The 13,834-nt window shown below is 32.4% G+C and overlaps 1 protein-coding gene across 1 annotated transcript in view; it reads left to right on the plus strand.

Moving 5' to 3' along the window:
* The window catches only part of LOC107444036 (lysosomal acid phosphatase), a 19,081-nt gene extending 5,409 nt beyond the window's left edge, over nt 1–13,672 (plus strand). The window contains exons 3-9 of the mRNA XM_043042408.2: nt 2,393–2,473; nt 4,905–5,054; nt 6,520–6,615; nt 7,432–7,521; nt 9,566–9,686; nt 12,597–12,679; nt 13,190–13,672. Of these exons, the coding sequence (XP_042898342.1) occupies nt 2,393–2,473; nt 4,905–5,054; nt 6,520–6,615; nt 7,432–7,521; nt 9,566–9,686; nt 12,597–12,679; nt 13,190–13,504 (936 nt within the window). The 3' untranslated portion in view covers nt 13,505–13,672. The remainder of the gene's footprint in view (nt 1–2,392; nt 2,474–4,904; nt 5,055–6,519; nt 6,616–7,431; nt 7,522–9,565; nt 9,687–12,596; nt 12,680–13,189) is intronic.
* The last annotated feature ends 162 nt before the right edge of the window (nt 13,673–13,834 follow it).

Genomic DNA, 13,834 nt, shown 5'->3' on the forward strand with positions numbered 1-13,834 from the left:
ATACTTTTCTCCACTCTTATAAATGTATGCTAATGCGAACCTTACAATTGAAATATTAATTTTCGACAACTTAAACCAATAATATACGAAGGAATTAATAATTTAATTGTAAGGTTCGCATTAGTTTACATTTATCAAAGTGGAGAAAAGTTTAACTTTTGTATTAAAGATGTGGCAACATATTCGATACGTAAATAGAACGCTTCGCTTTGATATATTTGTCGCTGTTCATAATTGTTATAATAAGTTTTTCTTCTTCTTTACACGCTCTATTTTTTTTTTCTTAAGCGAAGACGATAATTTTTGTAGCGATATAGATATAGAAATTGATACAATAAAAAATTATATAGAAATAGAAATTGATACCATAAAAAATTAATTCGTTTTCGTGTTCTTTTCATGTATTTAGCATTTTAGTTTTTTTTTCTTAAGCATTGTAGCTATATAATATATAAAATAGGAATTTAAGACAAAATTGCAGGACAGGAACACTTTAATTGTCCACTAATCTTCAGATTTCCTGCTATGTTTCAAAAAACTTTATTTGTGAAAATCTTTAGCATGGCGGACAGCTGGCCGCCTCAGGCGGCTAGTATTCAATAAACTACACAAATTAGCATAACCATGGTACATAAACATATTCCAATCTAAAATTTACAACGATTGAATAAAAGCTGTAGGTACACATAATGAGAAAATTACCATGCATCCTTTTTAATTGTCCAACGGCAAAATCACAATTTACTAATGCTACGTTTAAGAATTCTGACTTGTTTTAATCTCCGCTACTCTGACCTTTCCATCCGTTCCAGGAAATAGCTTTAAAATTCGTCCCAAGCTCCACTGATTTACAGGAAGATTATCCTCCTTTATTAAAACCATCACACTTAAATTTATGTTGGTTTTCTCTACTTTCCATTTTGTTCTTTGTTGCAAATTGTTCAGATAGTCGCGAGACCATATAGACCAATTGTTTTGTCAACCTTTGCCATCGAGAAAATCGGGTTTCTGATTTATACAACAAACTTGACTCAGCTATGGCAGTTATAGACTATTACAAAACAATAACTGACAGAATTACTACGTTTAGTATCACAGCAAAATCCAAGTGTCATGATCGAAAAAAAATCAATCCTTTGCTACTTAAACAAATATTAATAAAGGTTAAAAGTTGTACGAAAAACATACATTAAAGTAACGAAAAGGAAACAAAATTCTAACAAATTTTATTGAAATAAAACCTTTGTTTAATAAACAGCGGATTTTTCGTATTATAATATGTCAAGGCGAAACCAGGATTCTTTTAACTTTCTCCAGATTTTAATATTAGCTCAGTTGCTTGAAATGCAATCTTAGAAAATCAATTCAGCGTTGTACCCTATAATCTGTACTTTGAAATTTATCAAAGTACAATTCAAGGTACTTTATTAGAGCTGAAACTTTAACTAAGGGTAAAAATGAATCATATTATCTCTACCTTGAACCTTTTTGCGGTTCAAGGTACAAAGTACGGTTTAAGGTACCTTGCTATGGCAGAAACTTCAATCAAAGTGCTAAAATGAAGGTTTCTATTTATGTGCAATCACGTGTCAGAAGTACGATGCTATGGTTCAAATTAGAACCACATTAAAAATTACGGTTGCGATTAAAAATTCTAAGACATTAAAAATTCTAAGAAGTCTCGCCTATTTATGGATCAGTATAGATAAATTGACAACATCAAAATTTGATTTTAGTTTACTTTATTTTAACAGCCGTTTTGGAACAGCTGATCCTTTTTAAATTTGTCAATATTCCACTTCACAGCCTTGTAATTTTGAATCCAATCCAGAAAACTTGCGAACTTCTAAATCAATTTCTGGGTTTAATTCTCTTTCTCAGTTGACGTTCTGATGAAACTAACCCATTTCTGCATTAAATGGAGAGGAAAACGACGAAAACATTGTTAATCTGACATTCGAGGGATTCTAACCCACGATACGCCTAATGCTGAGGTTATTTTGCGTTAGACAATTGAGATATTTTTTAGCGGAATTAAAAAAAGTAAAATTTTTGGCGAAAAGAAAAAAAAAGAAAACAAAATTATATATATATATATATATATGTATGGTTCCTTAAATACATCAAAAAGATCGTAATAATTTTAATAAAATTAACAGCAAAATATATNTATATATATATATATAACTCAAGCAAATAAGACGAGCACGTTGCCAGTTGTGTTATTCAATGGTTAAAATTATAAAACTGAAGTACAAATTTTATGCAATAAATCAACAAATTATACAATTGATTCTGTCTGTAATTTGTAATATTTATTTAACACCATGCCATTTTCTATAATTTTTGAACGTATACTATAAATTGTCATGAATTTTTCTTTCTTAAATAGTTGGGTAAGTTGCAGCATTATGAGCTGGGTAAAGTGCTTCGAGATTATTACAAAAATTTCATTACTTCTTCACCAGTTGAGGTGAGTTCATATATTCAAATTATTATTGTTTAAAAAGCATAATTTTTGTCTTGACTTTGGATCACAATTTAAACAGTGCACTTTATTAATGGCATACATTTGTATAATTTTAATTATGCTTCATAATTAGTGCAGGAAACAGAAAGATAGAGCTATGCATTTTATCGACAAAGATTGTCAAACTATGCTTCTTTTGTTTACTAATTTAAAAAATTTTCATTGACTTTGATATATAGATATTTCACAAATTTACATTCGAAAAAAAAAGCATTTCAACATAGAAAAATTTATAACGGGATTCTCTCAACCTGGTAAGAGGACCTCTGATACACAACCACCTGATCTATGACCTCAGCACCAGCTATTTGTTCATAAACAAGATGGCGTGTTTATATTCTTGATATTGCTGGCTAAAGGTCGAGCTAAGTTTCTCCGCATAAGTTAGAATGTTAATTAACTTGAATTTAACACCAGACTGTATCGAATATAGAATTTGTTAAAATATAATTATTTCTCGTCTACATTTTGTACTTAAGCTAGGCTCATTATTTGTTTACGTATTTTATTGTGACCGTGATTAGTTTTGTTTTGTATATCTGGCAACTTTGTAGCATAATAAGTATGTTCATGTTCAACACGGCTTCGTGACTGGATTTCTAAAAAATAAACCAAATCTTTCTTCATTAAAGAATACAGAATGTATCACTTAAGAGAATTCATATTTGAAAGAGTAGGCTTACTCGAAATAAATAGGAAAGATCAGTTGCAAACCTAAGCAAATGCAACATTTCAATAGCCAATCAGGATCCATACCCACGATGACGTCCTTTGCAGGTATGCAATTGCGTTCGTAAGGAAATTCTGTGAATTATTTGTTTCAAATGAAATTTCCAAGCAGCATTGAAATATTTCTCAATCAAAAGTTACGCAGAATGCATAAGTTGCGTAATTTTAAGACTTCATTTTTAAAAAAGAATAGCAGCATGAGCGCAGAGCTAAACTAAGGCACATAAGTGTCCTGAACAAGTGAAAAAGAGCTCGAATTGCGAAGCGATCCGAAAGGAACTACGAAAGCAGTTACGGGAAGTTAGCGAATCAGAGGATGGGTCTCCTAGTAATAATAATAATAATTCAGTAGAACTCTGGATAAGGTAGGCTATGATTATTAGTTTTCAGTGTTTAGAGGAAGAAATAGTGTGAGCAATTCCTTCATGGTAAATTCTCCTTTACCTACAAAAATAACTTAAAGTTTAAAATAAAGAAAAGTGAATACAGGTAAACCTAGAGTTGAACCATTAAGTTTTAAATGATGAGGAAATGTCTTAAAATATTAAAATGCAAACAAATTCAAAGCAGCCTTACTCTAGTTTACGCAATAGAATGCAATAATTTGTTTTAATTTTAATATTTTGAAAACAGCTCATAAGCCTTTGAAATACACGGTTTACTCTAAGTTAACCTGAACTTACTTTTCGCTTAACCTTAAATTTTAAAAAGAACCAAAACAGAGGAGACAGAATTTGAAATGAAAATTTCCTCAATATATAGTCTCTTTAATAAGCTTAATTCTCCAAAAGTTAGTTCAAACTTATTTCTAATGTACTGGGAGACTCAAAAATGACTGATGGATTTAGAAAACCAATAAAATAAAAGAACGCCACTCGGTTAGATGTATGGTTTGTGGCATTATGCTTGGGAAACGTAAAAATTTCATCCCACGAAATTGCACATTTAGTAAAATTTAATAGATGGCGTTGCAGGCATGCGAGAGCTGCAGAGAAATTGAATGTATGTCTTCCCATAGTGCGGCTTTCAGATGAACTCCTCCAGACATCAGTCTCGTGTCCAGACATCAGTCTCGGTGGTGTTGGTCGTGGCGGGTACCATGGCTGCAAGAAAAAGTCACTCCGAATAGGGGTGTAGGGTGAATAGCTTTGTCTTGATCTTGGCATAGGTCAGCGTGAGTAAACCAATCGACAGCCTCGTTCCTCCATTGTAAGCCTCACCAGAAATGTACTCTCGCTTGTTACCATAGCAACAGACAGCCTCAGACTCTTAGAATTCTCCTCAAAGCCCCACAATAGTTGGTATTTCCCCAAGCAATCAGTTAGGGAACGCTTGTGTATTATTATTATTGTGTAGTATTTGGAACACAGATGTGTACAGACCCTGAGAAGTTTCTATAGCTCCATCTATTGCCAGGAAGTTTAACTAAATGTGCTATTTGGTTCAGATAAAAACCTAATTTCCCAAGTGTAATGCTGTAAATTAATCATTTTTATCGCGTTCCGTTCTTTTCCTTTTTAGAGATTTTTCAAAATCCATCAGTCAATTTTGGAACACCCGATACCATCAGCACATTATTCTTAAAATATTTTAGATGTTATTGGGTCTCATTTTCAGATCTCATTTACTTGTGTTTTATTTTAAGATCGATGCGTTTAGTTCTGCTGAGGATCGATCGACGCACAGCTTGTTGTGTATGTTAGCCTCCTTGTATGCACCCACAGATGAATGGCAGTTTCTGCCTGGATTCAAATGGCAACCCATTCCTGTTTCTTATCTGGATAGTGATGACATTGTAAGTTAATTTTTTTATTACCCGTTTATTATTTTGTTACAAAACTTAAGGTGTTCTGTAATGATTATCTCGAATCTATATTTCTAGAATTCGTGTCAAAAATTTGGCTAAATTGCATGTACATTAGGAGTCGCAAATCAATATTTAAATAAAAGAAGAAAAAAATCTAAAATCTAAAAATCGAAATTTATTATAGATTGTTCTTTATCCACCCCCATAATAAATATTTTAATGAATATTCCCAAATAGAAAATTTAAAAAAAAAATTGGAAATGACCTATTAATATCTTTAAAAAAATATTACAAAAATATGAAGAAATCTTATCGAAGTCAATCCTAATGAAAAGACGATTAAATGCTTAAAAACAAGTTTATTTGTTGGGTGAAATTTGATTATTAGTTGATCAGCTGTTATTTGATTATTAGAAACTTCTTTTAATTTCACCCATCAAATAAATTAGTTAAGCTTTTAATTCTCCCTCTAGTGTTAATGACCTTAATTAAAATTTGTCGGTTTTTGATAATGGTTTGTTAAATTTAAATACTAATTAGAAAGCACACATTTTTAAATGTATTTAAGAAATAAATATTAACCTTTTAGACGACAAAATTTACAACGTCAATTTAGGAAAGCGACTTTTTTCCCCCAAAGAGATAAAGTGTGGTCATTTAATTACTCCACTTCTTGATCAAAAAGAGCTATAAACTAGAAAATATCACTGATGTTATCTTTAAAATACTTGAAATTTTTTTTTTTTACATGAAGTTTAATTTCAAACAATGGATAACGCTTAATCAATCAGAAAATTCCATTTCGTTTTTCAACATCCCGCGTGAACGGTTCATAGTAGAATGTTCTAATTACGACAATGACTTTCTCGTGCTTCGAACTATCCGTGTGCCAAATTTCATTTCTCTCGGTCTGATGGTATAGGAGCCTATAAGGGACACACGGACAGATATTTATTTTTATACATAATGATTATTTTCAAATTTTGGTCATAAAATAAAGTCCTCAAGAGTAAAAAATTAAGATATTTAAATGCCACAAGGCTTTAAAAAAAACTTTTTGTATTAAATATCTTATCTTGTTTTTAAAAAAAAGTTTTATTGCAATTAAAAATATCTTCCATCTAAGGTAAATTTTATTTTATTTTTACATAGACAATTGGTTTTTAAAGGCGTAAAAACAGAAAAAAAGTCTTAAAATATAAAATTTTTAGTGATAAGATAGCGCCAAATGTTGCCCAATACATATAATGGGTTCCAGAAGCATATTTCATACTACTTATAAATAAAAAATTCAATATTTTATTTTGCTTCACCTTTATATTTTAGACTACATTTGGAAAAAGTAAAAGAAAGTTATTTAATTTTTTTTGTTTCTTATCTATCAAATTTCATAAATGGATTTTTCTACGTTTTGTGCAATTTTGATTTTATACTTAGAATATTTCGTTTTTAGTTTTTTAGGTACCCGGAAAATTGCGAAACTCAGCTAATCGATCTTGAAAAACTTTACACTACTTCGCCAGGAAAAGACTTCATAGAGAAGGATAAGGTATGAGAATAAATATTATTCCTCTTGACCAAAATGAACCACCCAAGGGAGGTAGATTAAACATCGGATAAAGCTCCAAATGTAATTGTTAAATTTAAGTTTTTTTTTCTTTGGTGTAGACTAGGTATGAATAAAATTTTCGGCATTCGTGAAATCTGTACAGATCATTTTATGGAGTTAAAATCAGGAATAAATAAGAGGGATTTTTTCTATATAAATAGGGATGTTTTTGTTTCTTAACACGTTGAGCGCCACGCTAATTTTACATGACTTGCCCATCTGGTCAAGGTAAATAACTACAGACTAAATTTGCAAATATTAGACGGATTTCGCTATTTTTTTAGATGGTTTATCATGACATATCTGACAAAAATGGTGAATTATATAAGTCTACGAATTGTTTAAAATTAGCGGTGGAAAAAAATCTACTAAATTGAATTTATTAAACCAAGAATCACAATAATTAAGTAAATTTTGAATAAATTTTCTGCAATTCCATAAAAGAGTGTAAATTTTATAGTTCTATATTATGTTATACGCAGTTAGCCAGCTGTTTTTCGCGGCCTATGTGAAAGGTCAGTGTCAGCAAGCGGTGGCAGACTCAGCCTAAATGTAATTTCAGTGTCGGCCACCGGTGGTTGACGTGGTCTAAATGTAATTTCAGTGTCAGCCACCTGTGGTTGAGGCGGACTAAATGTAATTTCAGTATCAGTCACCAAAGGCTGACGCTGCGCCCAACGTGTTAATTGCACTTCGGTTAACCTTTCAGTGCCTGCTGTATTTCAGCTCTTGTATTGAAATGTTTTTTCTTTCTAGTTCCATTATTCCCTCTGGTCAAATCACAGTGGCATGTTAATAGAAAACTGGAACGACGTGGCTTATCTTTTCGACATTTTAGAGAAAGAAGTAAGTTTCCTTTTCTTACATAAATGATACTTCTTTCCAATATTCCTTATTTGGTCACTCGTTTCGAATCATGGATAAACGAAGTCAGATTTCATATAACAGTACATATTTATATGCCTTTCAACTATAAAAATCAATATTTACATATACTTCTCTGAGAAAAATCGGCTCCACAGTACACAAAATAAAAAATGCATCTAAGTAATTTTTGATTCAATAATGAGATTACCAAATACTAAAATTCAACCTTAATGGCTCAAAGGGGTAACTTTATTCGTAGTTATTCTCTTGCTTCTCAGTTATACTTTAACAGGTTTTCAAAGTAATCACCAACATTATCCAAAATAATAACTCGCTGCCAGCGACGTGCTAAATCTTAGTTAGAAACTATATGTAAAACGAACTGCTCGCATATGCACTTTTCGTGTCAACGCACCATTGCATATTCGAGTTGCATGCAGTGAGAATGCTTCATAAGACAATGGAGATTCACCACAAACTTGTTGAAAATTTTTAAGGTATTTAATTATCTATAATGATACTTAATTATCTAGAATAGAAGTTTGTTGAATATAGTAATAAATATAAGTATGTCTATAAATGTAAATTTTTAAGAACTTTTTGCTCGTCATTCATCCGTCTTTTTTCGCAACTCAAAAATTGTAAACGTTATTCGACAACTTGACTGATGCATGTCTGGCACATTTTGGCACCGCTAGTTAAAGAAGTTTACACACCATCTCACTACTGTTCTATCAGGGTGCACATCCACCACTATACGCATTTGCTCTAGACGTAAGTGCGAATGTTTAGAAACTATATGTAAAACGAACTGCTCGCATATGCACTTATCGTGTCAAAGTACCATTGCATATTCGAGTTGCATGCAGTGAGAATGCTTCATAAGACAATGAAGATTCACCACAAACTTGTTGAAAATCTTAATGATACTATTGTGCTTTACGATCTCTGGCCCATTTATTTTAATATTTAACTCTATTAATCTTCTTTAGAAAATAACGTGACAACAGCGTCTGTTGACAGGATGTTGTTTTTGTTGTTAATTTACGTCACACTAGAGCTGCACAATGGGCTATTGGCGACGATCTGGGAAACATCCCGGAGGATGATCCGAAGACATGCCATCACAATTTTGATCCTCTGCGGAGGGGATGGCACCCCCGCTTCGGTAGCCCGACGACCTGCGCGCGAAGTCGAGCACTTTACGGTAGCACAGTTTAACGAGGACCAATACCGCACACCCTCGGTCCCTACGCAGACTGATCCAAGTGGTCACCCACCCGCACACTGACCGCAGCCAGTGATGCTTGACTTCGGTGATCTGCTGGGAACCGTGTCTTAACGATCAGTCCACTGCGGGACCTGTTGACAGGAGGCTTTGTTCTTTTCACGAGGACGCATGCGCATGATGTTGAAGAGTTCATATACGCTCTGAGGTGAAGTGGGTATTTCTGTAACAAACGTGAGGTATCATTTGGTGACGTCTTTACGGCACTGTAACCACTATTAAAGTTACAATCCCTAGTTAATTCTGTTAACCGGGTATGACAAAATATTTCGTCATACACGAACTACTTCTGCGATGGGCGACATTAGGCATAGAAATTACTTGAACTTGCTAGTATTGCTTAAAGCTACGAGGAAAATAGTCTTGATTGAGGAAATGAGTTTAACAAAGGTTTTTTCTCCCGTTAACAGGTTAAAGAAGTTTTTAAAAATGGGATAAAAACGGCAAAATGCAACCTAACAAAAATAATCAAATAACAGCATGCAGAATATTTAAACACTTCACACTTGATAATAGATAAACATATGCATACACACGTAATAATAATATTCATTACATAAAATAATGACATTTATTAAGAGAGCCTAAGCTTTTTATAATAAAGATTATTTCATAATCCTCAAATGCTGTCTTAGGTGTGAAAGAGTTAGGTCTGAATTTTTTTTAATTCTATTCATTATCATATTCATTTTATTTTCTAAATGTTTGCAATTACAAATATGTTGACTCCAATAGAGGACGCTGGGTCTCAAAGTACCAGCATGGGCTAGTAAGTATTGGCATCACTTAGAAAGGTTGACAGATGCTGCGCACGGCTGGAATTACCAAACTGTGAGAAGTCTTCAACTGAAAATTGGTAAGCAAAACAATAAATAAATTTGACAGAAATATGTGTTGTTTAAATTGTTTTAAAGTATCATTCATATTAATGATGAATTTCAATTAATAGTTGGTTCATGAAACTTCTTTCAATAAATAAAAGCTAAAAGAAATTTTCAAGAACATGCCAATTAAAATGTGAAGCTCTTGTTCCATTTCCACAAAATCTTATCATGAATAAATAATCTTATCATGTATAAATAATTCTTCAGATAACTAATAAAGAATTAAAAACTAAATGGAAACCCGTTCTTTGCTCTTGATGAAAAGAAAAGTAAACAGTCAATGAATATTTATAAATGAACACTGAGCAATCATACACAAAACTGAAAAGCATACAGAGACATAATTAAGGAAGTTAAAAGAATTCCATTTTTTAATTTTGGTATGTTGCCCTTCTCGGTGACTTTACGTTATTAGAATGAATCAAACTCGTTTTTAGAAGTTCAACTCAGCAAACTACTCAGAATCAAACTACTCAGATTGACTTTACTCAGAATCAATGACTACTCAGAAGTTAATGATTACAGTCAAGTCATGATGTCCCAATTTACCGCAATCAAGCAATTTTTCCGATGAACTTGCGCTTGACTTACCGTTGCTACTACATCAGATTGTATTTGCATCAGTGCAGATATTATATCGGTATGTCAGATGGCTTCAAAAATATAATTCGGTAACTTTGCTTGAGCAACAGCATTCATATTTTTTTTTATCTTGAACTTACTTGAGGCTGAGATGACCATGGAGAAAAATTGAAATTAGCGCCATGAGAATTGTCCCCTTTAAGAACCCTGAGGTAGACCCAAACTATATGGCTCAACGACAAGGAAAATGACCTGAAAACTCTAACGACTAGAAATTGGAAGGGAGTTGCCATGGACAGGAGGCGCTGGCTTTTCTCAGCTGTTGAGGCAGCCAAGGCCTACAACGGGGCTGTTGCACTGACAAAGAAGAAGAAGAACTTACTTGAGGCAACAAAGAAAAGACATTTACTGTTAAAAAAAACTTGCGCTAAACTCCCAGTGTGACTCGTTTTTGTATAAATAAAGCTGCATAGGTTATCAAACAATATTGATGGTCCTTTAAGAATTTGAAGGAAAAAAAAGGACTGCAGTTTTGGTAATCTTTTGAGAAAAATTCATTATTTGCACACTCCCCAGAATGTTCTATCTGAAATTTAAAAAAGAAAAATTAATTATTTATTTATTTTTGATTGGAGATAAAATTGTTTCTTGTGCCCTCTGTCCGATTTTAGGGACCGAAACATCAATTGTTCTTGGGCTAAAAGAAATAAAAGAAGCACACACGAACTGTTTCTGTTAACGCCACGGACATGTTCAAAACAGAGGCTGAACTATATCACTTGACTCTAATTGGGTATAATATGAAAAAAACACAACTACTTCGATTTAGTAGGAACAACATATGACGCAATGCTAAACGAATGGAATTTAGTTGTTGTTTATTTTGTACACAGAAACTTCTTGGGTTATAACGNCAAACAATATTGATGGTCCTTTAAGAATTTGAAGGAAAAAAAAGGACTGCAGTTTTGGTAATCTTTTGAGAAAAATTCATTTTTTGCACACTCCCCAGAATGTTCTATCTGAAATTTAAAAAAGAAAAATTAATTATTTATTTATTTTTGATTGGAGATAAAATTGTTTCTTGTGCCCGCTGTCCGATTTTAGGGACCAAAACATCAATTGTTCTTGGGCAGACAATAAAAGAAGAACACACGAACTGTTTCTTTTAACGCCACAGACATGTCCAAAACAGAGGCTGAACTATATCACTTGACCCTAATAGTGTGGTTGTTATTGGCAACCAGCTATTTACACTATTTTACTTTGAAATGAACATATTCCAATTTGCTGCTATAACCTAACTAACTGATCACTGTTAAATATTCAGCAGGCAAGTAAATGAAGTGACGCTAGCTTAGCCATCTTGATATATAATAATTGCTTTATAAGAAATCACCATCTTCTTCGAACCACGTGAAAAAAAACGAATCTCATTACCTTAAAAATCAATCTATGTAACTCGGAAAAAGATTTTGAATTGATTAAAAACTGCCATAAAACTCATCTAAAAAATAAAACTATTAAATACACATAAAATATAAAAAATAGAAAGAAATTAAACATTATATTAAAATATAATATTTATTGAAAAAATTATACATATAAGTTTCAAAAATAGCAATGTTTCTACGTTGAAGTACAACCAGTGAACCAGAAGTGAAAAAAATACATCACGAGTTTAAAATTATATTTAATAAGGGTTTTTTTTCCTAATTTGTAAATAATGTCTACCTTAGCTCTCCTCTTTCCGACAAAGTGTTCTCCAATCACCACCCAATATGTATATCTTCAGAAGCTTCCATAAAATTGAGTATTAAGGGTACATATGCATCGAGAAAACGTACAAAAGTACATGTATGACGTGATTCCTTTAAGAGAAATCACGAGGTGATATGTCCGGTGATCTCTGTGGCTATGTGATTAAGGAAAATCCACTTATCGTTCACAAACCCTAGATGCTGTTTATGAACCACCAATGCTTAAAACGCTGCAAGAACTTTAAAAGCGTATTTGTATAGCATTAGGAATCATTGATTGTGAAATTACGGAATGAATGCAGCGAACTTGCTTACAGATTAGATGTTTGTCACGTTACGGAAGAGTTTCATTTGGAACAGAAACAAAAAATTATAATATATTTTTATTTCTGATTTTTTTTTTTTTTTTNAATTTAAAAAAAAATTTTTTTTTTTTTTTTTTTTGCTTCTGAGTAATTCAGAAATATCATTTCATATCCAATCATTCTAAATAATTCTGATAAAATAAGCATACTGAATTCGACTAATAACTTTTTTTAGGTCCTCTTCTGCAATTCATGACTGTCCGAATGAGAGCTAAGAAAATAGTGGATGACCCTACAAAAGTCAGCGTTTACATGACAGTAAGAAATGAACCGATTTTTCTTAAAAAAATCAACCTCTTTCTTAGTTGTGATCGTTTTACTCTAAGAAAAAATGCATAATCAAAACTATGGTGAAATTAACGGTGCTTCTCTGGCTCTATAGGAACACCGAAATGCACGTTAATTTTTACGATTTTGCTGAAATTGACTAGAAAATATGACTCCATAATGCTTGTTAAAATTTGGTAAATGTGGTAAAACTTGGTAATTTGATCATGATACTTTAGAGCATGGTATGAAAAACATTTATTCGGTTAAATTTACTTTTCACAAAAATTTATTTTTTACTTTTTGGTTAAAGCTGCTTACGTTCACTTTCGGTTAAATTTACTTTAAAATATTTTTTACTAAATGTGTGATAATAAGAACTATAATTTTGAAAACTAGAATTTCCGGTAAACCTCCTGTATGCCTCATTCTTACCGCTTGCTTCTTCCTGCCTAATACTTAATTTAAATCTGTTCAATCTAATTCAATTTTCTTTTCTAGCATGACTGGAACCTATCAGCTTTCTTATCTGCTATTAGAAGTTACAACGGACGCCGACCACCGCCTGGTGCAACTGTGACTATAGAACTATACAAAGAATCTACATCACGTTTCTCCGTTCGAATGCTATTCTTTAATGCTACTCATCCTGAATTGGGTCGCCAAGAACCTCACCTTCTCACACTTCAGAATTGTGAAGAATATTGTCCGATCGAGACATTCGCCAAGCATTTAGAGCCACTCATTCCAGAGAACTTTTATTCCACTTGTGGTCAAATGCTGGAAGTGGACTCTGCTTACGGAAGTAGACTTTGAACGTAATGGAAGTAGAAGGGAAGTAGAGAACTGGAAGTAGACTCTGCTTACGGAACATGATTTTTAATGATTGCAATCAATTAATGGATTTGTATAGTGAACGTATTTACTAGTGTATAAAATTATGTACTAGATTAAATAAAATAAAAAAATTATGAGTGAACAGCATATTTATTAAACTTATTGAAGCACATAAAACATACGAGAGAAAAACAGAATCTCAAGGTTTTGTGGCGTAACTACCACTATAAATATTGAATACCAATTGACTAGTATATAACACATGTTAACTTGATCCTATTTGGAAATACCTTTTGATAGATGATGGTT

Source organism: Parasteatoda tepidariorum, chromosome 4 (genome assembly GCF_043381705.1).
Source record: "Parasteatoda tepidariorum isolate YZ-2023 chromosome 4, CAS_Ptep_4.0, whole genome shotgun sequence".
NCBI lineage: Eukaryota > Metazoa > Arthropoda > Arachnida > Araneae > Theridiidae > Parasteatoda > Parasteatoda tepidariorum.